Source organism: Sturnus vulgaris, chromosome 8 (genome assembly GCF_052056855.1).
Source record: "Sturnus vulgaris isolate bStuVul1 chromosome 8, bStuVul1.hap1, whole genome shotgun sequence".
NCBI lineage: Eukaryota > Metazoa > Chordata > Aves > Passeriformes > Sturnidae > Sturnus > Sturnus vulgaris.
Window position 1 is genome coordinate 18,737,601 of NC_142250.1, and position 24,023 is coordinate 18,761,623.

The following is a 24,023-nucleotide window of genomic DNA, read 5'->3' on the forward strand; positions in this document are numbered from 1 at the left end:
CAAGAAAAGTAATCTTCTGCATTCATATTTAAAACTGAAATTCATTAAAATGCAGTATTAAAGGAATATTTCCTTCAGGATCTTTATCTTAAAATCAGTATACTACTACCAAACCCTGGTCATGTTTCATTCATACTATTAATGCTTCCACTCCAATCTCCCAGACAAGATTAAAATATCAAAATACCCAAGCAAGGAGACAGCCTTCCAAAAAAAGACAACTGCCTTTCTACACCAACTATTCCTAACCTATCACATAACCTATACAGTTAATAAACTGGACACTGCGTGAACAAGAATACTAAACCAAAATAGACTTATAATCCCTCAGAGCTGAGTAGTTTAGAGGAAAAAAATTACAAGCCTTCAAAAGAAATTTGTGATTTCCATTGGTAATTGTTTAGGTAATCATTCAGAAGACCAAAAAAAATCAGAAATCACTTTTGAAGGGAGAGCTCAAACCCAAATAAATTCAGTGACAACTTTATCTTTTTTTCCCTAGAAGATTTCTAATATTAATTTAGTAATGAATAATCCCTCAAGTCAACCAGCCCTTAAAATAAACATACTGCTATACTGAAAACCATCTCACCTCTGCAGTAGCCTCACTCTAAAGCACAGGTTCAGCAACAAAGCTGGGATCTAAACTAGTTCAAAGAATATCTGTTTCTTGAAAGTACTGAATATTAGATTAACTTTTCTGTCATTAACTGCAGCACCAATAAATACCTCTCCCTTTCAAAAAATAAATGCTATCCTAATCAGCTTTAAAATCCTCAAAAATGCATGGAATGAGGCAACTAATTACCTACCACTTATACAAAACCTATCAATACTATTTATCTGTTTTATTAAGAACACTTGGTAAGCTTTACCACACCTCACCTTGAGAAAACTATGTTAAGAAACTCAGCAAGTGTTTACCAGCCAGGCTACTCAAGAGCAAAAAAAGTCCTGACAGCCACACAGACCCAGTGTTTAATCACGGACACATTCAAATCCACTCCACTTGCAGGAAACAGAGATGGCTTTCAGGAAGTCTCGTTCCAAAATCACACCTCAGCTTATCACACAAACTTCCACTTTCTCACACTGAAAGCCACGGGAAACAACTCTCCGATATAAAATCAGAAACCGACGAAGCACTGGTATTTTTTTCCTAGAGATTCTTTTTAGGTAATACTGCGAGCATTTCAGAAAAACTATTCTCAGGCCAATACGCGAGCGCTCAAATCCGTAGTATTTTAGACAGCCATTTTTCCTGCGGGTCCGTGGCAGTATCCCCGGTCTGCTCTCACCCCCCAGCCCACTCCCACGCTATCCCTGCCCCTTTCCCGACGGGAGCTGTCACCCCCTGTCCCGCGGGGCTGTCAGAACCGCGCTCCGGCTCGGAGTTCTGCTCTGAAGCAAGAGCAAACATCCTCCCGAGAGGAGAGCAGAGCAAACAGCGCTCTCCAAACAAAGCACGCGTACCTGCCGGGGCGTTTATCTGCTCCAGGAAAAGGTGGGACACCCCGCCCGGCCGCACAAGGATGTGCAAACCGGATCAGAGAACCAGGCGGCCCTGCCCCGAGCGCCCCGGCGTGCCCGTCACACCGAACCGGAGCGCAGGGCCCGACCCCGGCCCGCGCGGCCGGAGCAGCTCGAGCAGCGCAGCAGGCGCGGAGGGAGCCCCGCGGGGCGGCAGCCGCCCGCTCCCCCCCGGGGCCGCGGCCCGTGGCTCCCCGTCCGTCCCTCCCGCCCACCGAGCCGCGCTCTCCGCGCCGCCGCGGCACGGGGGCCGCGGCCCGAGCGCCGCTCCCGGGAAAGCCGGGTGCCGCCTCACCGTGTGCTCGTGCTCGTCGGCGCGGGCGCGCAGCGGCAGGAGCGGCAGGAGCAGCAGGAGCAGCCCGGGCGCCGCCATCTCGGGCCTCGGCGTCCCCAGCAGGCCCCGCCGCGGCACCGGCCCGCGCCCGCCGCCGACGCCACTTCCGCCCCGCCCGCCACGTCACCCGCCCGCCCGCCGGAACCGCGGGGGCGCTCCGGCAGCGCTACGGGAGCCCCGCGGGGCGCGCAGGAGGGGCCACAGAGCGCGGGCGGGCGGACCGGGCGTGCCCGCGGGCCTTAGACACGCTGCAGCCAGCGGGAGCGCCCTTCTTACGAGATGGAATTGTGATGGGTATTTGGTTTTGATCGATAGAGTAATCTAAAGGTGTTTGGGAACGGCCGGACGCAGGGCTGTGTACAAGTACCCTGTGCAGCACAAGTCCTGGGGGCAGCAGCTGAGGGAGCTGCGGTTGTTGAGCCTGGAGAGGAGGAGGCTGAGGGGAGACCCTCATCACTCTACAGCTGCCTGAAACGAGGCTCTAGCGACCCGGGGTCCGTCCCTTCTCCCAAGGAACCACTGACAGCACAAGAGGACATGGCCTTAAGCTTGGACACTAGGCGCAATTTCTTCGTGGACGGGCTGATGAAACATTGGAAGGGGCTGCCAAGGGAGGTGGTGGAATCACTGACCCTGGAGGTGTTTAAGGAAAGACTGGACATGGTCTAGTTGCTACGGTGATGTTCAGGCAGAGGTTGGACTCGAGGCTCTCAGAGGTCTTTTCCAAGCTCATAATTTCTGTGATTCTGTGAAATACACAGGCCCATTCTCTTCACCCCTCGCACAAGCAGTGGGAGCACACGGAGCAGCAGGTGCTGAGCCAGACCTGGACCCTGTTCAGGGCAAGGCTTCTGTCAGTACTGGCTACGGCAAAACCCACAAACCTGCCTCCAAACTTGGACCTACCTCAAACTACAAATCCTCAGTAAGAAAAACGAAACCAAAGCAAGCTCATGGTATTGAACATTGATGCATCAGACAATTTTTAAATTAAGAAACACAGTAAAAAATTTCAAAAGCTATGGTATACTTTTAAAAAAAGGGGGTGGGCTATACCACCTTCTCAAATAAAGAGAGCCAACAAATAAGCTGACAGACTTCAAATGACATGAGAAGGCAGGAACTCTATGCTGTTATGTGTCATCCATGCTTTGTAGAAATGATGCAGAAAACAATTTCCCTGTTACCATCATACATATTCTAAAAGCTTTTCCTCTTATGGTTTTACACATTCAGTCTACCTTCCCTGAACATATTTTACAAGGTATACTTATATGAAGCCTTTTCCAGAGACTCAGACTCAGGAGAGAGTGCCTGCACTGTTTCAGTAGAAGCAAGGTCCCTGAAGAGATACTTGCCAAAACCCATGCAAAAGCTATGCTTGTATTACATATACACATACAGACTAAAAAAAGAGAAAACCTAGACAGTTTTGATAACACCATATGTTTCTTTCTAGTCATTGCATCTCAGTCCAAAATAGAGTAGCTTACCCTTGGGAGACAGAGAGGAAGCTTCAGCATCTTCAGTTTATTCAGTACTTAAGTCTCTCAGTCAGCAACAGGGCCAACCAGAGCCATCTGCTGCAGAAGGGTTTGCAAGGCATGCTGTACAAAGAACAAACACTTTCCCCAGGCCTGCCAGCTGGCACCTGAGTTTGGTGGATTGGTTGATGCCCTTACAACTGGCCAGGCCACTTAAGTTTTTACAAGCCATTTTATTATCTCTTCAGTCCTTGAACTCTGATATGTATCAGAAGCACTGTTGACTTCACTTTCCACTTTCCCTCCCAAGCACATTCTTAATTAACCAGCAATCTTCATGTCTGCTGTTTTCTTCTCTGGTCTCTTCTGATCTTCGGTTTTGGTGCATTTCTCATCCTGGGTGGAAGCAACACACACCACATGCTTACCACCATAAAATAGAGATACAGGGGCTTCATACACTGAAATATAAGAGGCTGAAAGCAACTAGATGAATCCAACATATGTGGAACACATACTTTGGTGGCTAAGCAGGTGCATCACTGTTGGACTGTAAGAGGCTTGAAAGACTTGCCTGCATCCAATTGTCTACCTGCATCTAACAGTAGAGCTATTTTAGTGCTGTTCCTTTTTTCCTCAATAGGGTGAGAGTCTTGAAGTGATTGTTGGTTACTGAAATCCCTCACTAATCCAGCAGCAGTGGGACAGGAACGCCTGGAACTACATCTGCATCTTCAATTTCCCTCCCTTAAGCAGTGCAGAAGGGGCCTCAACAGAATACATTTACAGCATGGCTCAGCTCCCCTTTTCCCAGCTCATCTCTTCTCCAAACCTGAGCCCCACCAGCATTTGGCTCTGTGTGATAGGCCAGGTCAGAGTAATGAAGTATCTAAGTTTCAGATGGGAGAGGGACTGAACGGCTACTTAGGAGCTACTTTCCAGCAATTCAGCTATAACCATCTCTCCACAAGCAATAAATATCCAGTTCACAACCATGCTCAGATATAATGCCTCCCATAGAGGACATTTTGGCTATAACATGGAGGGGATGCAGAATTAAAAATTAGCTTGGAAAGACGGATCCTTGGGGCTGCTTCAGTCCAACAGTGCTGAAACAAAATCTGCATGATACATATATGATACATCTATGCATATATTACATGCATATAATTTGCTCTTCCTTACCTGCCTTATTACAGTTTTACCCACACCCTACAATTCTACTTTATGTTGTACCTGGCAGATGTGAAAGCAGACAAATTCCTCTTACCACATCACAGCTCCAAGGTCTGGGGCACAGCTGCAGGCAGTACCAAGAAGATAGGGAATTTTTGAGCAAAATCAGGGAGCTGTGTGCAAACCAAAGCGTGTGACAGCTGAAGACAATCAAGCTGCTGAATTTCTTCTTTTGGTTTATCTTTTATCCCTAATTTTTTCATAATTTTACTACTATTTTTCTCATTTCAGCACCAAAACCTCCTTCCTTCCAGTTTGAGCTAATAGTGCTGGAAACCTTGTTTCATTCCAAGAAGAGCACAGGAAGACAGCTCTCACCACTCCCCTGGCTACAGTAAACAAAAGCAAATTGTCTCTGAAAGTCTATAGTGGCAGTTACTGGAGACAGCACTGAGGTTCCTTTAAAAATAAAATTAAAAAAAACAAAACAGAAAGGACACCTTTTTATCTTTTGTGCTGTGTATGCAGCACAACACCTGCATCCTCCCAAAAGGAGAGTGTATACGAACTGCATTTGGAGTCACCCAAATCCTATGAGTCTAATGCACAGAAGATATTTAGCACATGCCTATCCCTGAAAGCAGCAGGGGCTTCTCCACCTTCATTCAGTGCTTGCTGTCGCTTCTGCAGCTTCACATACTGGGTTTGCCACCCTACAAGAGAAAGGCAACTCTGTCCCCTGCTCTCCTACCGATGAAGGGGAGCTGACATGATTGGACATAAGCTCTACATGTCCTACCTGTACCTGAGGAATCACCTAATACAGATGTATCTGCGTGTTTTTAAAGCCATTCCCCCTCTTCCATCCCTGAAAACCAAGCATGCAATGATGTTTAATTCTCTACCCTGAATGTCATCTTGCAGAATTCCCATCTCTGTCACTCATGGACAACCAGAGCCTTAAACTTGTCCCCCAAGGGTTGGGATATGCACAGAAGATTTCAAAGTCTGGAAGACAGCCAAACCAGGAAGCCTCCTTAAGTTTGTAAGCCCTCAGGCAGAAAAAAGGCTGGACATAGCTGCTGCAGAGTCACATTGGTAGAAAGGAACAGTAGAGCAAGCAGAGTCCAGCCCCCAGGCTGCTTCCAATGCAGCCATCTAAAATACAGCTGGTATTTGTGAGGGGTGTGCACTGATAATTGGAGATTCACTACTGTTCCAGGGTATGAAGTGAAATCACTTCATATTTCTGCTATGATGACCACATGTAAAAGACACAGAACACAGCACTGCCACCAATTCCTTCTCTAATTTGAGAGCTCAGTCATGTGAATTTGTAACACCATACCTGCACCCTGCCTGAAAAAGGTTTAAGTACGGTTGGTTTGTGATAAAGTCCTTTACCAGCTGTCTTGGGAATTTTCATGGTAAATACAGCACACACAACACCTTGTCTGTCCTCTTCAAGGAGGGAACAGGAAAAGGAAAGGCGTTTTCAAGGCTGTATGCAAAATACATTCTTGAAGACAATTTCTCACCTTCCCATGGTTTAATAATTGCTAAAGGGGGATGCTACACCTTCTGAAAGGTCAGTGTAATTGTATTCAAAATGTTATGCCAAGCAGTAGTACATTCACCTCTTCCTGCTATAATGAGCATTTTTCAAACATCTTACTTCCTTTACTTTTCAAGCACGGTTTCCAGTCAAGCCCTGGTAGACTGTATTGAGAGGTTTGGTAACAATGCTTATCAGGACACATGTGCTTTCTTGATCAAATGTCATCTTTGTGTTGGTGCAAGGCTCCCAAGACACACATTCATTTTCTTCTCAATGATGATACCTTTTCTTGAAGCCCTAAAGCACCAAAATTCTTCCAACCAAAAAAAGTTATAGAACGCCAAAGTCCCAGTGAAAATCATGGGAAAAGTCACCAGTGCTTCAGGGAGGATGAACGGGATGAAATCACTTTGAACGCACTTATAAATAATTTAAGACAGCCCAAAAAATATCTGTACAAACACATATATAAACAAGAAAAAATCTCATATTCCACAGATGTTGAGAGACTCAGCGACCTCTTGGGGGCACAGGTGGAGGATAAAAGCCTTCACAGCTTACAGGCCTATAAAAAAACAGAATGAAAACGCATGTAAAAGTAGTAGAAAATAGAGTTTGGAATAACACATTGCATGCAATAACATCATATGTAAGCATACTGTACAATCAATAGTCACACAAGAAGAAAAACAGGCTGATTGAGCAACAGAGCAGATGCCAAGCTGCCAGAGCACTGTTCCTGTCCAAGCTATTTCTTCTGTTCTTCAGCTGCAGTAATTCTACTTTTACTGGAAAGAGATGCTGTAATAGTTGGAGTAAAGCTTTGATAGTATGGTAGCTTTCTCCTGAAATGAAGATGCAATAGGAAGAGATCAAAAGATTCAAAACCTTTTTTCAAACTAACTGCAGATAAATTCCAGCTATATCCTTGCCAAAGCCAAGCTAACAACACAGACCTTGCTGCACCCGCACAGTGGCAATTACTGCTTTAACAGTTGGAGAATTGTATTAGTATCTGTACTGAGAGAGCTTTTTGGGCAATCGACTTCATAGACTTGCACTGGTTGGACTAAAGGAATGTTTACAAGTTATTTAAGTTTATGATCAAATGAAGGCAAAACTCCTCAGCACCATTTATAAAACCAGTGCAGTTGTTTCTTTGAGGTCAGTAACGTGTAAACATATATGCTTTGGAGAGGTCTGAACTTTGTAAAAATAAAGTCCAAGAGAATGCCAAAAGGAACTTTCCCCCTGCACTACACTTTGTATGTTCCAAGAGGATATTCTCAGGAGGGTCAGGTACTAAATCTCTGCCAAGGGCAGAATGTGACTCTGCCTGGGTCAGTCATACTATGGCAAGCGTTGTGTGCTTCACTACTGCTGCCTCTTGCTGTGCATGAACCACAGGGACAGCACTGCAACAGCCTTGTTACCAACTAGGAAACAGATTCCTCCACACACAGAGAAGAAACAGTGACCTTACAGTTCCTAACAGTGTGTGTTGACAGACAGCAGTCTGGTAGACTTTGCTCAAAAACACACTCACTTTCTGCCTTGCTAATTGCCTTGCTTTCTGTCCAAGGCTCCCATGTGGATTCACTGAAAGCACACATTTTGAGTTGCACTTTAGTTTTACCTGCTTGCACCTCGAGGGGGCACTCTGGGAGGCCTTTCTGGGAAAGGAATCCTCTCTACTTGGTGAAGAACTGGGCTGCGGCTCCTTGTTGTTTCTGGGACTTCACTATCCTAAAAAATAAAGAGAATTGTTTACAGAACAGGAGAATCTAGTTCTTGGTATCTTCACAAGAGAATTGGCGACATTTTGGCATTTCTCTCAATGCAATGCCAGCTCTGAGCTCTTTTTTTTAACATGCAAACAAAGGCATGTACTTAAGGACAGTAGAGCAGTACATAGCAGAGGTGGGAGCTTACCTCACTGTCCCCTTCCATCCCACTGCTGACACTCAATATACTCCGAGTGCTGGAGCGGTTACTTGCACTACCTGGAGTAAAGCAAGAGAAAAGCTGATTAATAAACCCTGGTGATTTAACCGAAAATCCCTAACTCGGGCCTCTTTTTAACCTCATGCTTAATTCTTGCACACATAATTAATGCTTGTTTAGATTCATTTATTTTCACTGTTTTCGTATGTTCAGGATCCAAACTACAACATTTCATACAACACGAACCACAGGACCAAGCCATTCAATTATGCTTTCTTTCTAGATTTCTACCTTATCTTTCTCTATCCAGTCTTCTGGTTAAATACTCACAACTATAATCTAACTGAAAAGATCCAGTGCCAATATCTGGCAAGTCAAACAAATATTTTCGCAAGGGTTACACACCCAACACTTAAGTACACTTACATTATCAGTCCCCATATTTTTAACAACTGCATGAAGATAGATGGCTCTGAGCACTGTTACATTCATTCCTGGAGTGACTGCTTAAGAAGTTATTGTTCCAAATAAATAACTGTTTACTATCCCCTCTTACAATAATCCTCACTCATCACAGGAATGTTTCCTAGTCTATTTCTAAGCTAAAAACAAGTTTGTTCAAACAACTTTCAGTACCCATCTATGCAAACCTATTTAATTGTCATGGACTCAGATAAGGGGTTGTTTTGCAATCAGTGATGCCAACTCCAAAGGTGACAGCAACTCATAAACATATCCTACACTGCTATGGCTGGTTTCAGTCATAAATAGATAACATTCTATAGGGCTGTGAAATACTGGGACACTAATATTCAGAAACCTCTACACTGAAGTGGTGGCTAGAGAGCTTTTTCTCCTAAGACGCAGAACCTTCCTGCTAGCTTTGGTAAGTCTCATCAGCTGGTACAAACGGCAGCACTTAAGAGTGCTAAATACCGTGTTAGGGTCCATTCTCACAATCACAGCATGAGAAAGAGCACCAAGGTGTGTACATCGAGCTCTGCAGACTTGATAACACTTCTCTCACATGTGCTTGTATGCAAGTTACTGGCTCAGTCACCTGCCTCTGGCACCTATTCTGGATGTATGCCAGCTGCATCTTGCCAAGAGTCACAAAGATGGTAATCTCACAGGATGTCAGGTTTCCTTTCAAAGGACCAAACTGATCCTAAATGATTTCTGTGAAAATTGCTCAGTCTGCAGTAAGAGCAAGAATGCTGAGATTTAACTTGCACAAATTAAATGTCATGAAAAGCAAGGATAATAAAAATATGCAGACTGCCCAAGTCACTCAAGAGGCCTCACAGCTACCAATGAAAAATGCTGTCCTTTATGTAAAACAATTGAAGAAAAAACATGTAGAAACTGGTTTCTAGACTGAAATATAACTGCCCTTCAGGCCAGAAGAGCACACTGGCAGTCTGCTGGCAGTCACAGCATTGGAGCCCCTTTCCAATAAGAGAGCAGTTGCCATCTACTTTTAAGAACTGAAGAAAGGTGGTATGCCTTCCCTGAGACGCCTCAAGAGAATCTTTTGCTCAGCTTTCAAGTTCTCCTCCTGCAGAGATGCAGACAAAAGATGTCCAAACCACTTGATACACACCTGGACTTGCTTTTATAGTTTTTAGAACAGCTGGCCTGAGGCATGCAAGATTTGGGGTGGCATTGTCAGTGCTGGGATTCAGGAACAGAAGGCCTGTCCCCTGGGTTGATTCCAGGGTCAGGCTTGGGAAGTGCATTCCATCCAGCTTTCCTGTGGGGACAGTGACACTCAGAGCTTGCTTACTTGTTGTGCTGGATGTGCTTTCTGTTTTCCAGTCTCCTCGTTTTAACTCCTTTTTTGGTGGATAAAAGTTTTTCCTGGGGGCGTATTCATATATTCCACATTCTGGTTTCCCCAAAGTATTATGAGAATGTCGAATGGGTACTGTAATTTCCAAATCTGTAAGGGAAAATGAACAGCTCAGAAAGGTCTATGCAATTACAACCTCCAAGAGACAGTTTTACACTTAAGGAGAGTGAGTTAAACACAATTGCATAAGGACAATCAAAAGACTGTTACCAGCACTTTTGTCTTTTTTTTGCTTCTCCATTTGCCTCCTGGTTATGCTGTCTCGTAGACGTTTCAGATTTTCCTAAAAACATCACAAGATAGTCTTTTCAGGGCTTTGGATAAAGGAAGATAAGCAGCTTTCTGACAAAACCAGTACTATATTTTAGCTAACTTTGCAGTCAAGCTGTAACAAAGCTTGCTAGACCTGGCTGAAGTCCAAACCATGTCAACAGGTTTTAACCTATTCCTTTCAGAAACCCATGTGCGCCTTCCAGAAGTCAAGTTTTTTCTGATGTTCATTATGTATGTTAAGGTCAAGTTCACATACCCACAGACAGTTGCAGATAAGCAGCAGATTGGGTTTAGAACTCCCTGTATTTTCTGTTAGCACTGTGACAACTGGCACAGAAACAAGACCCACCATCAAGTAACTGCACTGTCCTTTCTGTGCTAATGAACAGATTCTGCAGACTGCAGGGACAGAAAAGGCTGCCATTCATCCCAGAGTGTGAGGTACAACTCAGAATTCAGGATATCCCCAATGAAGAAATGCAACTTGGAGCAAAGACTCTTCACCATTGTGTGGCAGCATATTACACCTTACAGTACAAAAAGGTAGGGAGAAAAAAGACAACCTTTTTCATCAGGGAAATATATACAGATCTGAGAGAAGGAAACCCTTGAATAGGTAGAAAAGCAGATGAAGCAACTGCTATACCATGAAGCAAAGTTCGGAGCAGATACTTTGAAAGCTGCTCATGACATGAGGCACATGCCACTTCATTTCCTCTACATCAATTTACTTAAGTAGCACTATGTTCTTCTCTAGTAGAAAAATGGACTCCTCTGTTCCTGCGTCAGAGAACCTTTCCAAGTGAGAATTAGGAGGAGAAAAGCCTTGCTTTGTTCTGACAACTTCCAGAACAACATCACCCACTGGAGACCAGACTGCCACAGCATGAACAGAAGGCTCCAAAAGAAGCAGGCAATGGTTTTAAAGAGAGAGCTTCACTCTAACTTGAGAATGAAAATTTTAAACTATAACTGATAGTTCCACCAGTCATTATGTCACTGCTTCCAAATGACTCCCTCTTTCTGTTAAGCCACCCAAACACTCTGCTTTTACTAATGACTGTTGCTAGACCTTGTCCAGATGCAAAGAACAGTCCTGTAGCCATGAACAAACGATTGGAGAAATCAGATCAACTACCAACTAGGATTTTACAGCCAATATACCAACTGGGACACAGAGTCTTCACTGATCTGAAATGGATGAGAGCCAACAAGTTAAACGTTCATCACAGAAGTCTCCTGCCAGCAGGTAGGTGCTAGGTGACCTCTAGAAAGGTGATTTAGCCAAATGGATTTGATCCAATTCCATGTACACAGATCTTCAAAAACGAACAATATTACTGCAAGACAAACAGATCTGTAAAACTGCTTGCTGGGAACAGCTCCCCCATGGCAGGAGAGAACTCTGCTAGCTGGGGGCTATGTTAGCAGTCCTCCTGCTCCAACCAGGAAAAAAATGTACCCAGGCTGAGAAGCTTGTGATATATACCCAGAGAGATAGCTGTATTTCTTAAACAGTAATGTAAGTCTGTACCTGCTGGAACCGGAATGATTCTGATCTCTTTTTCTGGTTCAGTTGCCACTCCTTAAAATGAAGTACAGCTTCATCCACAGTGAGGATGCCCATTTTCACTTGCTCCTGTAATGTAATGAGCTGCCGCTGCCCTGGGGTTTTCATTCCAGCAAATGGATCATATATACTTGATTGAGACAGGTCCCTCACAGGCCTGACTATTGTCTCTGAAATGAGAACACCAGCAAAAATATCATTAAACTTGTGGCATCTACCTTCCTCACTGAATACAAAGAGATCAAGCACCCTTGAACCATAAAAAAAAAAAAAGCATTACAGACTGAATGTTTCCTAAGAAGTGTTTTCTTTTTAGGCCATCCTACTATTTGTCTAAAAATAGGTCTAAAAGCCCAGGTGAGAGGTAGCCTTGTACACAAATATATCCCAGAGATAAGCTCTGCTCTTAAAAACATAATTTAAGTAAAGACCACAAAACATATTACTTAAAGTGCCCTGCCTCCTCAGCAATTCACAAAACAGAGCTTTTACCTTAGCAGTCACAAAGCTAGACTCTATCTAGCTAACCTGTGTAGTTCAAGCCCAGAAAATGAAAACTCATTCTGCTGATGCTGGCATTTTCTAACTCATTTGTACCATAAAGAAGAGTTCCCAAGACATGAGATGTGCTCCCATGATACTCTGCACTTATAAAAGTTTCCAGTGTCACAAAAGGTCATAAAGATCAGGTCATTCATAGAGGACTGTTATCCCTAGAGCTTTGCAAAATAGTCTATTCTGCCATATTTCACACAAATGAAGCTACCATAACAGATCTGCTATTGGATTACTGAAAGGATTTTCAGGGTGAACTTCTGCCTTACCTTTCTTAATTCTTCCTCTAGGGACATAAAGATTCTCAGGTCTTTGAGCCTTCTGTGCAAAAACTGCAGAAGAAACATTCTTTAGATATTGAAATGCATCTCATGAAGACAGAAATAGCAAGGATGAATATGGCAAGCATACACAATTTTGAACTGCATTACAGCTTCTGTTACCCTTCTAAGTCTGTTGAAGAAAACAAAGATTTGTACAGTAGAATTCTCCTTCTACTGACCTCAAAGAATTTAGTTCAGCCACCTCTAAGAGAAATCTGGACACGATTTCTCCACAGTCCTGTCACAGCAGGAAGGAGAAGTCACTGAAATTACTCTCTCACATGTCATTATTGTTCTTGTTAGAACGTTCATGATATATCACCAAGATTTCCAAAGTTGCCTAGTGAACTAAGGGGAACAACCTTCTTCAATTTCAATAAAACACTACCTCAGAGGGAGGTGCTGAGGTATAAAATCATGTCCTATACAAATGCAGTTGAATCAATGATACCATTACAGATCAGCAATGTCTCAATTTATCAGCTTGGTTGCATACTTATTATATAATATCAGGATCTTTCCTATTTAGTTGGATTTGTTTATACCATTTGGGGTAATCTGTCATGCTACCGCTTTCACGAAGAGCAAGCTTAGGCCAAGATCTTGGGATATAACATCCCCACATTTTCAGAGTAGGCCAAAGATGAAAAAACACATATAGAATTGGATCCCAAAGGTAACCTAACTCCAGAGTCAAATAAACCAAGGATCTTGGCATTTATTTGGCAACTAGAGCCCATTCTACAGTTCACTGGTCTACATTTCCACTGGTAACCAACTCACTTTTGGAGATGTACAGCTCATTGTCTGGCTGTGGAGAGCTAGATTCTGGTCTTGGAACAGGAACTGGAGGTCTGTTTGCCATTTCCTGTGGAAAAGGGTCTTGTTCCACTGAGTAGTACACATCTTCACCATACTGCTCATGACCTCCTTCCTCGGAATCTGGCACATCCATGCTACCACCTACAACGGAGTAGAGCTTATAAGAATAGCAACCTGGCCATTTCACTGAATACTGGCTCCCTCCAGATGCATTATGTACCACATTCTTACCAAGCTGGCCATTCCACAGCCAAAACCATCCAGTTTATATGTACCAAAGACCTTAATGACAGGATTTTATTAAGTCAGTAACATCTAGTAGCATGTAACTGTTGTCACTATGCGTGTACCATCTGTTTTGAAGAAACAGTAAAAAATCTCCTAACTCTCTTTAAGAATTTGAGGGACAGTTAGTTTAATTAATTTCAGTTAATTAACATACTTTAATAGTGAACAAATCAAATAGACCAATGGTTTCCAAAAGCTATGTGTGATAGTCTGTGAAGTACTACAGAGAATTAGTGCTTTGTCTGAAAAAAGCAAATAGTGTGGGCTATCTTCTATCCTTAAGGAGTTCATGAAGAAATCTCAGATTCTGTTTAATTGCTTTAACTTGCTACTGCCATTTTTCCTTCAAAATAGGTCTCACCTTCTAAAAACTTGCGGAGCATTGAGTCTTTTGTAGTTATGGAAACTTCATCTCCAGCAACTGGAGTGTCTGGTTTGGATTGAAGCATCTCTACATCTGAAAAAAACCCCAGAAAGATGAACCTGTTAATTATATCCTTCAATACATGGAATGATATAACATGATATAATGAACTGGACTTTTACTTTATGGTCACAATCAAAGAAGCTGGGCGAATGGCCAGATATTTTCCTCAAAAAAGGCTTCTAAGTTGCTATGTTCAGTCCACTCTGCACAAATTTTTTCCAGCTGCCTGATGCTTATATTTGAGGGTGACTAACAATGCTATTGAGAAGTTCTGACAAGGCTTCAAGCAGGCACTGAATTTTGGCTATTCTTGAGCGTGTGTTGGCCAGGTGAAAGTTTTGGCCTCTGAACAGTGCTCCAGAGAGGAAACCGTGTGACTTGGAAAAACAACACATTAAAGACAACTTTCCCATGACACATAACATGTTTGTTTTATTTATTGGGATAAAGTCAAAGCAGTTGGCCGAGTTAATTACTTGGATCTGGAAAGTGTTTAGAGGGTCAGATGGTAATTCAGTATTGAGAAAGGACTGACAGCAAACAATAAGATACTTTTTTAATTCAGTGTTTTGACATAAAGAATTCTGATTTTAAAGAAAAAGGTCAACCTTATCATAACGCTGAAACTGATCTTAAAACTAAAATAAAATGTTAGGTAACCATGTTCCTAATGATATTAAAAACAAGAGGGATATAAATGGATTGCTGAGGCTTATTGATATAAGTGAATTTCTGAGGCATATCTATTTCTATGTCATAGATCTACTGCTATGTAAACTAGATCGTTTGGGTTACATGTTTAGCTCCAGTCCTCTGTTACCTTATTCTGAAACAAGTTCCCGCCAGAAAAATTGACCCTGTGTATCTAACCTTCCTTTGATCAGTCTCTGAAAAACTGTAGTGGAAGCACATCTTGATCACAATGAAGGGGCACACTATTACAATATGGCTACACCTAAAATAGCCCTGGTATTATCCTCTGCACCACAGTCATATCTACTCACATAAGGGTAATTCCTAGAAAAAGTACTTCAAGAGAAGTTAGTTATGATTTCCTAGTGAGCCATCCTCAAAAACCTTCAAGTCAGTACAAAAGCTTAAATCCTTTATGTGTGATAAACCAGCCAGCACTCCCATTAATTTCAGTGAGGGTTTGCCTGTGTGCTGGTATTCTAAATGATAATGAAACACTTTCACTTTGAGACAATCAAAGTGCTGAGAACTGTGCCAATTTAAACCTATCTGTTACAATACAGGTAAATTTTAAGCACTGTTCAGACAAGCTGTTAATATTCTTCAGGCAAAGACTAACAGACCAGGTAAGGAAAACCGAGAATTTCAAGAAGACTCCCGAACTGAAGACAGCAGAGCTTTGTGTGCAGAGGCAACACACTAGAACTCCAGAAGAAGTAGGAAAGAGAGGCTTTTCAGAGTCCAGTTCAAAAGTGCTAAATTACAGGGAGTTCAATTTGCAAGAAAATTCCGTGCATAGTTTCTGGGAGATCTGGGCATTTCAGGCCTGGAAGAAGGAAGCTTGGCTTAGTAGTGTTGAGCTTGTTTTTTAACCCTCCAGAGGCTTAGTCAATCAACCCCATTCAGAGATGCACTGATTAGAGGCAGACTCACCGAACACCTAGAAACTCTCACTCGAATTACTGCAAACAAGAGCAGCTTTGTTCCTTACAAGTCCAACCTGATTTACTGCTTACCTCCACCTAAAGGCAGAATAATCCTGGTTTTGGTAGTAAAACTATCCCTGCAGTGGACAACAACGCTTAGCAGAAAAGAGTTTATAATTTCAAGGAAAGAACCAATACAGTCTTCTGGACTTCATAATCAATAAAAATGTGTTTTATAATATCATCGAATGTAAAAGAAAAACAGTCCAGGACCAATATAGCACATAAGCACAAGTGCTTCAAAAAGAAAGCTTTTCCCCTGAGGCAGCACACTTAAAAACTGCAGAAACACTAGAAGTCCTTAAGTACCTTAAAGAGGTATTTAAATTACAAGAAGCTAAATTTTCTGCTCATTATGGGAATCATAAAATAGATCAGTGGAATAAGTCAGACCAAACAGACAGGTGAGTAAGAATAGCAAATTTACAATTGCTTAACATAGGTACTTAATTTGGTATTTCCAATTGGCCTCACTGAATATTAATGCAATAGTGAAAAAACTAAACATATGCATATTTATCAGAATTAGCTCTTTATTTTTAGCAATAAACCAAGCAGATTAGAATAATGATTTTTCACTTATAATCTTTTCGGAACACATATTTCCAGATGTTCGCTTTCTTTTGCGAAGAAAAGTTGTTGAGCTAGAATCTCAGCTCTTGTTTTTCGGTTTCACAGTTGTCAGTAAAATCACATAGTGTTCTTTTCTGTCAGTGTCAGAATGTTCCTAGGAACTCAGTCCTCAGGAGGAAAAAACAGGACATGGTAGAAAATTTAGTCTCATTTCTATGTGTTAATTTATTTGCTCAGGGTTCAGGGAGTCCTCGAAACACTAAAGAGACAGCTCATGATCTTGTACACTAGCAATTAAAAAAAAGGTATAAAGCAATTTTATCAGTCAGTTAATGCAGCATAGTTTCCTTGTGGTGGAAGCAGAAAAGCTGTAACTGAGGCATTGCTGTGTCTAAGAGAGACAGGGGTCTGAGCAATCTGATCTAAAGATGTTTCTGCCCATTGCAGAGGGCTTGGACTAGGTGAGCTTTAGAGGTACCTTCTAACCCAAACCTTCTCATGATTCTGTAATTGTATGAATAATACATACAAAGATCTTCTGGGGCACCCGGGACAAATCCAGCCATGGATTCATAAAGCTCTTCATCGGAGCCTGGATTCAAGGAACATTTCATTAACAGATCAGTGGACAGATGAGCCATGGACTCATAAACAGACTCATCCTCCTCGCCTTGCATCAGCTCTTCCTTAATGTGACTCTTTAGCATATCAGCAGTTTCCTGGAGAGGAAGGAGGGTAAGAAAAAAAAAAAAAATCAAGTCACTTTTAAATAAACAATCTAGAGAATAAAAGCAAACAAAAAACACCTCACTTTTTCATCAGTGATGGAAAAAACCTCTGAAGACAGCTCATTCCCAAAGATTAAGACTTCTCAAGTGTCTTAAATCCCCACTACAGCTGTCTGGGCCAAACTTTCGAGATCTATGTTGTATTACTAGGTAACAAAGGTGAAACAAGGGCTGCTGACACATTCTGAGTAGCCATTACAGCTACTCACCCCATCACATTCATGTCCTACCCAATGTCTGCAAACTCCCAGAACAGAAGCACAGCTCATTCTAAAAATACAAATGGTGGTCAAAGGCTATTTTGGGGCATGCATAGCTAACCGTAAGGGGTAAAGCTTATCACATGCAGAGCACTTGCAAAATAGCAAAGTTTTAGCTTTGATGTAGATTGAGTTTCAGTTTCTTGGCATTAGCAGCAGCATGTAACACCCAGAGTGGGAGTACACAGACCCTTTTCTGTGATATTAACAGGAAACCTCACAGCAGACAGCAGTTCATGTAATACAGGCAACTTCTGGTTCACAGGAAAGCAGAATCCTTTCTTATGCATTTGCAACATAGAGCGAGGGGGAAGGCAGAGCTTCACCAAATTACACACAAGGAAGCAAAATGTAAAGCTTCATCCCATCCTTATTCCCAAATTCCAATTATGTCGCAAGTACAGCCATCTTAACAGCTGCAATACTACAAGATATTCTTCCATCCATAAATGCCAGCTCACGGGTCCTCAATCTACAGGGCATGTGTGTCAAAGCTGTGTACACATGCTTCCCTCCACAGCCAAAATGGGCCAGGCCAGTAGCAATGCTTTACAGAGGTGCAGAGGAACCTTTGCCAGAGAGAAAATTGAGATGAGAGATGAGTAAAGGGGTTTACTGGGATTTTCAGACATCCATACTACCAGTGATAGTGGTCACTTCCTTGCAGTGGTCACACTTTTGCAGATGATTTGTGTGCTTTGCACTGTCCTGAGCTTGATGGTCAGTAAGGCGAACCTACTCTTAACACAGCTCTGTCACTGTGCTGGTGGAGAGAATATGGGAGGAGCACCGTACTGAAATGAGAGGTTGGAAGGACTTCTTGCACATGTCTCACTTACCCCCGTGCAAAGATTTTGATCACACAATTTACAGTTTCTGCAGCCCTCCTGATCTGATTATGAAATTACTTTTATTTAGCTCTAATGTATAATGTCAAGAAACAAGGCCCAAGTCCAAGAACTACCCATGCCTCCTAAATGAGGCTTAAACACTACAGCAATTGGCTGGCAGAACCACACTAAAGCTGGCAGATCTCTCACCCAGCACTCAAGACAACATTAAGGACAATTAAACAGAACTTTTCAACCTAAAGCAAAGGCAAATAGAATTCATGTGACCTGAATCAAGGAGCTCCTTGTTATTTTGAAGCATACAGGCCAGAAACAGCTCAAACTGAAACGAACAGAGAAACTCTACGCATACCCAAGTACTGCACAGAAACAATTGTTTGGCGCAGCTGGAGTCAGGCCCATGTCATAATCTGGAAAAGTCACAGTGCTGTTTTCTGGGAGTGGGGTTACCTCAAAGAGAAATGAACTGTAAATTGGGATCCCTGATAGAACAAACTGAGCATGGACAGCTATACCAATGCAGGGAGAAATGGGTATCAAGTGGAACAGGCAGACTACACAGATCAGCTGTGAATAAGCTAGTAAGCAATCCTGACAATACTATAGCTAATAAGAGAGGACCTCAGATTGTATATTCCCAAACATATTCTGTTCCCATATTACTCCCTAAAGCAAGCTGAATGAAGGGGCTCTTTTCCCAGGATTGGAATTAGAAGAGCACACTAGGCACCACCCACATCCCTGCAGAAACTTCATTAGATGGATGGAGGAATGGAAGCCAGCATGGCACTCTCTGCTTCCATCTTACTTGCTCTGTACAAAAGCCCCAGGAACTTCCCTGGCTCCAGAGACACATCTAACCCTCCAGCCTGAAAGCTTTCAGCATGGCTGGATGTCTGTCTTCTACACCCCATCACTCCTGCTGAAATAACACCAAGTGCCAGAGCCTGCACCTGGGGCGGGATGAGGCAGAAACCCTGCTCGGCTCCTCTTACCACATATTCATCAATGAACTGGCGGAGATCCTTAAAGCCATGCTTTTCTGCTATGGTGTTTGGGTAGTGGCCATACTTGTTGGCTACGCTGTAGGCCTGCAGTGCTCCAGGGCATGTAAGCAGCAAAGCAGTAAGGTTCTTCAGCCCGTATCTTGCAGAGAAGTGAAGCAGTGTTGGCAGCTCCTCATCCCTCTGATCTGTGAGAACAGGAGCCCATTAGAACACAAGTTTTTCTCTAGTAGTAACAGAGCCAGTAGGTGAGAAACAGACACAGCAAACACACAGACCAAAGCAGCTGTGAAATCTCTGAAAGCATACATATGGTTTCAAAATCGAGCTAACTGTACAAATTATCTTGTGCATCTCCAGGCTTAAGTCCTATAACCTTTAGTGGGGAATATGGCACCGTAATAGCTTAAATTTATGTAGATTTGCAAGGACTTCTTAGACCATCATTACAAAAAGACAGCATAATAACCCAACTGCTCAGTGCCCACTGTGTATCTTATGGAGTTTGGGGAAAAGGACTGGGTTCTAGAGAAACGGCACATGAGACAGAGAGGAACAAAGCAGAAAACCTGAGAGACATTTGGGGAGCATTATTTTTCACTCTGGGTTGAAGCTGTCTACATAGCAGCATCTGCCACAGTGCAGGGAAGTGAGAGTGATACATGTAATAAAAAAAGGGTCACCTGACTCAAATGGCAACTCCCTTTCTATAGACATAATCAAATGTAGCTTCCTAGCTGAGATACAAGGTTTTTGTGACAGCCGGTGCAGGTACCACACACTGCAGTGTTAAGGTGCTTCAAGGTAAAGCAACTCATACAAAGAAAATATAAAAATAAACCAAGAATCTTTAAACTTACTTGCTGTCATATCTTCTTCTTCCAGCTGGTTAATTCCAAACAGGTGTAGACCACTGGCAGGAATGTTCTTCTTGAGTGACTCAGTCAACAGTTTGTCCAGGGCTTCTATGCTGTATGGCACAATTTTAAAGGCCTACAGATAAATTGAAAGTACTTTTGTTTGGTAGAGTCTGGAGATTCAGTTAAGGTGAGATTTACATGGTGTTTTTATTATTTAACACAATCAGAAAACAGTAGGTATAAACACAGAAGGTAAAAATGTTCAGGTCAAACAAAGAACTTGAATGGCTTCCTGGTGTAGAAACAGAGTATCATCAACCTCAATAGATGAGAACTCTATACTCCACAAGACAGAGCACAATGAGAAAGTCACTCATGCAACTGGAAGCACAGAAAACTTGCTTCCTATTTTCATGGCAGGTATACACTTACTTCTGAAACTGTTCCAATGAAATGTCACTCCTGCTTTAAGTATGCACTAGTCCATTTTGAATTGTTCTGGTACAAACTCTGCATTTGGCTTTTGAAGTAGTTCTTTACTACTGGGAAGCAGGAATATTCCCTAAGCAGAGGCATCAACCAGTACCAACTGCAACACAATGTGAACTAAAAAGCAAGGGAAAGAGCCTCCCCTGCCCCAGGTATATTGGTGTCTAACAAGGCTACTCTCTAGGCTTCCACTACATGGCAGATCAGGAGCATGCAGGCAGGCAACAGGGCAACACAGCAGAAAACTTTCTTGTGCAAGCTTTACCCCTCTAATAGGGTTCAGGTACCCCAACTGGGCAAAACCCCAACTGGGCAAAACAGAACAGGGAAACTGAGTGGCTGTATTGAAAAAGTAAGTGCTAAGAATCAACAAATCATTTTATGTTACTCTGCTTCTTCCAGCTAATATGAATCTATGCTACTATTTACATCTTTTATTTAGTAATGCCTAGGTACAAATTCTAAAACAATTTATTTCTTTACAGTACTTTCTGTTATATCAAGTTCTGTCATTCCAATCTTGTGAAGTCATTAAGGTCTAAATGTGGGTGTTGAGTGCATTTTTTTTTTAGTTTGATAACCTGGCTCACCTTAGCCAACTATGTGCTCCAGAGACAGAAAAAACGCCCATGCTTTCAATAAAAGGGGATATTAGAGTTAGGTGAAAAATCCCTAAATAACCTTGCATTTCTTCATTTTAGAAGAGCTACTTCATGGCAAGCACCTTTGCTTATGCCTACTTGTCTAGCCTCTGAAAGAGCTGGTTTCCAAAGTAGTTGTTTGCTAAACTCCTTACCTGGCACATGAACTGTACAGGGTTGGCTGCATTAGCCAACAGATTGCTGATTTCCTCCATGTCAGTATGGTAAGTGACACTTGTTTCTCCCACCATCAAGTCCCCTGAATATATCTGCAGGGGCACTGTCCCAGAGGTTAAATCTTTGAAAGGAAAGAGCAAAAACCACCATTAGCACAAACAACATTCATGAGTTTGCATGACATACTGTGAGGACAGGAGAAGTTTGGATATACCCCAGATGGATACCAAAACAGTCTGTTATATTGAATTCATGAAAAGTCATGAAAAGAGTCATGATCTTGGAACACTTGGTAGGAAAGAACTTTGGAACTACCTTCTTTATAGCTATATCAATGTACATAACCTGCTAGGTCCTCTGCTAACAGTAGACTGGACCACTAATGTTAAAAGTGCTCCAGCTTGAACTAGAAAGCCTCACATTTCTCCACCCTTCGCTTCTCTGGAGCTGTCTATAAAGCCATACCATAAATACAAAGAGCTGAGGAAAAAGGGGAGAGAAATTAGAAAAGTCACTAGAGATTTTGCAACCTCTGTCAGCCTCACTAGTCTCTGAATAAAAGCAATAAAAAGGAATTCCAGCTTTGCAACTTCACCCATGCACAGGATTATCTTCTACCTGCACCTTGGAGCTTCTTGATGTTCGTCTAGTATGCATTTGTAAGTCTGAACTTTCTGTTTGAAACACAGATATTTTGAATCCCACTAAAATTAGTCTTTCCATGTTAACAACTCAGGAAATGATGAAACAGTTAATAACACAAAGGAATTAAAAATTATTTCTCTTACTCTTAGAAACTTTAGACCTTACATTGTATACTCCATCAATGTGAAGGTCATGTTTATAATTCAAAGTGCAAGTTAGTTTCCAGGTCAGTGTTTATATCATAAGTCTTGATATAAGACAGATTAAATTAAGCCTTTATATGTTCATGAGGTCACCTTTTTTAAATTAACCCACTTCACTGACTTTATGGTAGTTGCTACAATGACTATTAGTCTCTATTCTCAGAGAAAATGGCACAATGACTCTTCAAAAGGACAGACCAAAGTAGATTAAAATAATGCTGGGAAAATAATATCCATCTTTAAGTCTCTGAAATCATGCCTTTAAGAGTCAGTGAACCTAAAGTTTAGACAACCTTCAGTTTTGTAAATGTAAATATTTTGAGTGACAGAACACACCTAAATTAAAAGGCAAGCCAGAATAGTTTCAGCTCTGATCACAGAGATCACTACACATTAAACATATGCCGTTATAGTCATGTAATTATTTACTGGCACTTACCTTCTCTCTTGGTCCCCTGCCAACGCTAACATGGTGGTGCTCATAACACACAGCTAAGTTCAAAGTGCTCTACAAGCTGCAATCTGTTTTCACAACTCCCAGCAAGGTGTTTCCACCCTGCAACCCTTCTGCTGCTGAGGGGAAAACAGAACCCACAAGCAGCAGTTTCTCTCAGTTCCTCATCAAAAGTATCACAGGTGAGAATGCAAGTTCAAGATTTTCTGGACTCAAGTTTTTCTGCATTGCAATCTTTACCCTTATCCCCCTGGGACTTCTCAGGACAGGCAGGTTGAGATAGAAACGAAGCAGTGGGGAATGGAATGTGAGGGGAAGAAAAAAGAAAAACTCAGTCCAACTTACTTGGAGCCTTCACAGAGATTGTGTACTCATTCTCCAACTCAGCCAGCACACGCACAGAAGATGAATTCTCTGGAGAAAATTCAACTTCAGTTTTCATTTCACCATCTAGTTTACATTTCATGATAATATAAACTGTTGTCTGCACCTAAGACAAAAGGCATTACAACACACAGGTTCAAAATAAAAACACTTATTTGGTTAAGTCAATTTTCTAGGGATTTTTTTCTCATTGCAACTAACACATCATTTACTATCTATCATTTTCACAGTTTTTAATTGTTTTCAGGAGCATCTTCCAGTCACAGACTAACCGGGCAGGTGGCTTCTGCTACAGCATGCACCAGTATAGATGCAAGCATTAAACTGGTAGAACTCCAGATAAATTAGATAGATTTATAAACTGATTAGGGCTAGATTTATAAAATTATTTACTTTCAGCTCTATCAATCTCTTCTCTTAAGCAGCACAGCCACATGCTAAACAAACAGAAGAAACCTAGACTCTTTCTATCTGAGGAGATGCTATACTTAAAAAGTACTGTTTTTCAGGCAAGAAGCCATGATCCAAGCTTTTCAGTGTCACTTGCAAGCATGCACCAGAATTGCCATATTAGACTGGATACTGACTGTGGAGTTAATCAGTTCATTACAGTCATCTTACTCCACTTACCACTAGAACAGAGGAAGGGAAGAGTGTGCACCTGCATCCCAACAGCCAAGCAGCTATATTAATGAGACAGTCATTAAGTGACACCACAGCCTAGGCAGCACTAAGCACCGCAGCTACCAAGTTACTCCTGGGCCTAGGGAGCCAAGCCCATGAAACAAGAGTCATAGATAACAGGGGGCTGAGAAGGAAGGTGACAGAAGAAGAATTTGGGATAATTTCCAGGCCTCTAAATCTGACCATTACAAAGCA

The 24,023-nt window shown here is 42.2% G+C and overlaps 2 protein-coding genes across 3 annotated transcripts in view; both read right to left on the minus strand.

Annotated features, from left to right (window-relative positions):
- The window catches only part of TM9SF3 (transmembrane 9 superfamily member 3), a 46,281-nt gene extending 44,363 nt beyond the window's left edge, over window positions 1-1,918 (minus strand). Inside the window, exon 1 of the mRNA XM_014879936.2 lies at window positions 1,826-1,918. Within this exon, the coding sequence (XP_014735422.2) occupies window positions 1,826-1,903 (78 nt within the window). The 5' untranslated portion in view covers window positions 1,904-1,918. The remainder of the gene's footprint in view (window positions 1-1,825) is intronic.
- Window positions 1,919-6,054: 4,136 nt separating this feature from the next.
- Window positions 6,055-24,023, minus strand: part of PIK3AP1 (phosphoinositide-3-kinase adaptor protein 1) — a 35,660-nt gene continuing 17,691 nt past the window's right edge. For both annotated transcript variants that reach the window (XM_014879945.2, XM_014879946.2), the window contains exons 4-17: window positions 23,106-23,250; window positions 21,437-21,579; window positions 20,152-20,284; window positions 19,283-19,479; window positions 16,918-17,107; window positions 14,071-14,166; window positions 13,383-13,562; window positions 12,546-12,608; window positions 11,686-11,891; window positions 10,089-10,161; window positions 9,813-9,968; window positions 8,015-8,085; window positions 7,719-7,828; window positions 6,055-6,647 (exon numbers count right to left, since the gene is read on the minus strand). In XM_014879945.2, the coding sequence (XP_014735431.2) occupies window positions 6,593-6,647; window positions 7,719-7,828; window positions 8,015-8,085; window positions 9,813-9,968; window positions 10,089-10,161; window positions 11,686-11,891; window positions 12,546-12,608; window positions 13,383-13,562; window positions 14,071-14,166; window positions 16,918-17,107; window positions 19,283-19,479; window positions 20,152-20,284; window positions 21,437-21,579; window positions 23,106-23,250 (1,818 nt within the window). In that variant the 3' untranslated portion in view covers window positions 6,055-6,592. The remainder of the gene's footprint in view (window positions 6,648-7,718; window positions 7,829-8,014; window positions 8,086-9,812; window positions 9,969-10,088; window positions 10,162-11,685; window positions 11,892-12,545; window positions 12,609-13,382; window positions 13,563-14,070; window positions 14,167-16,917; window positions 17,108-19,282; window positions 19,480-20,151; window positions 20,285-21,436; window positions 21,580-23,105; window positions 23,251-24,023) is intronic.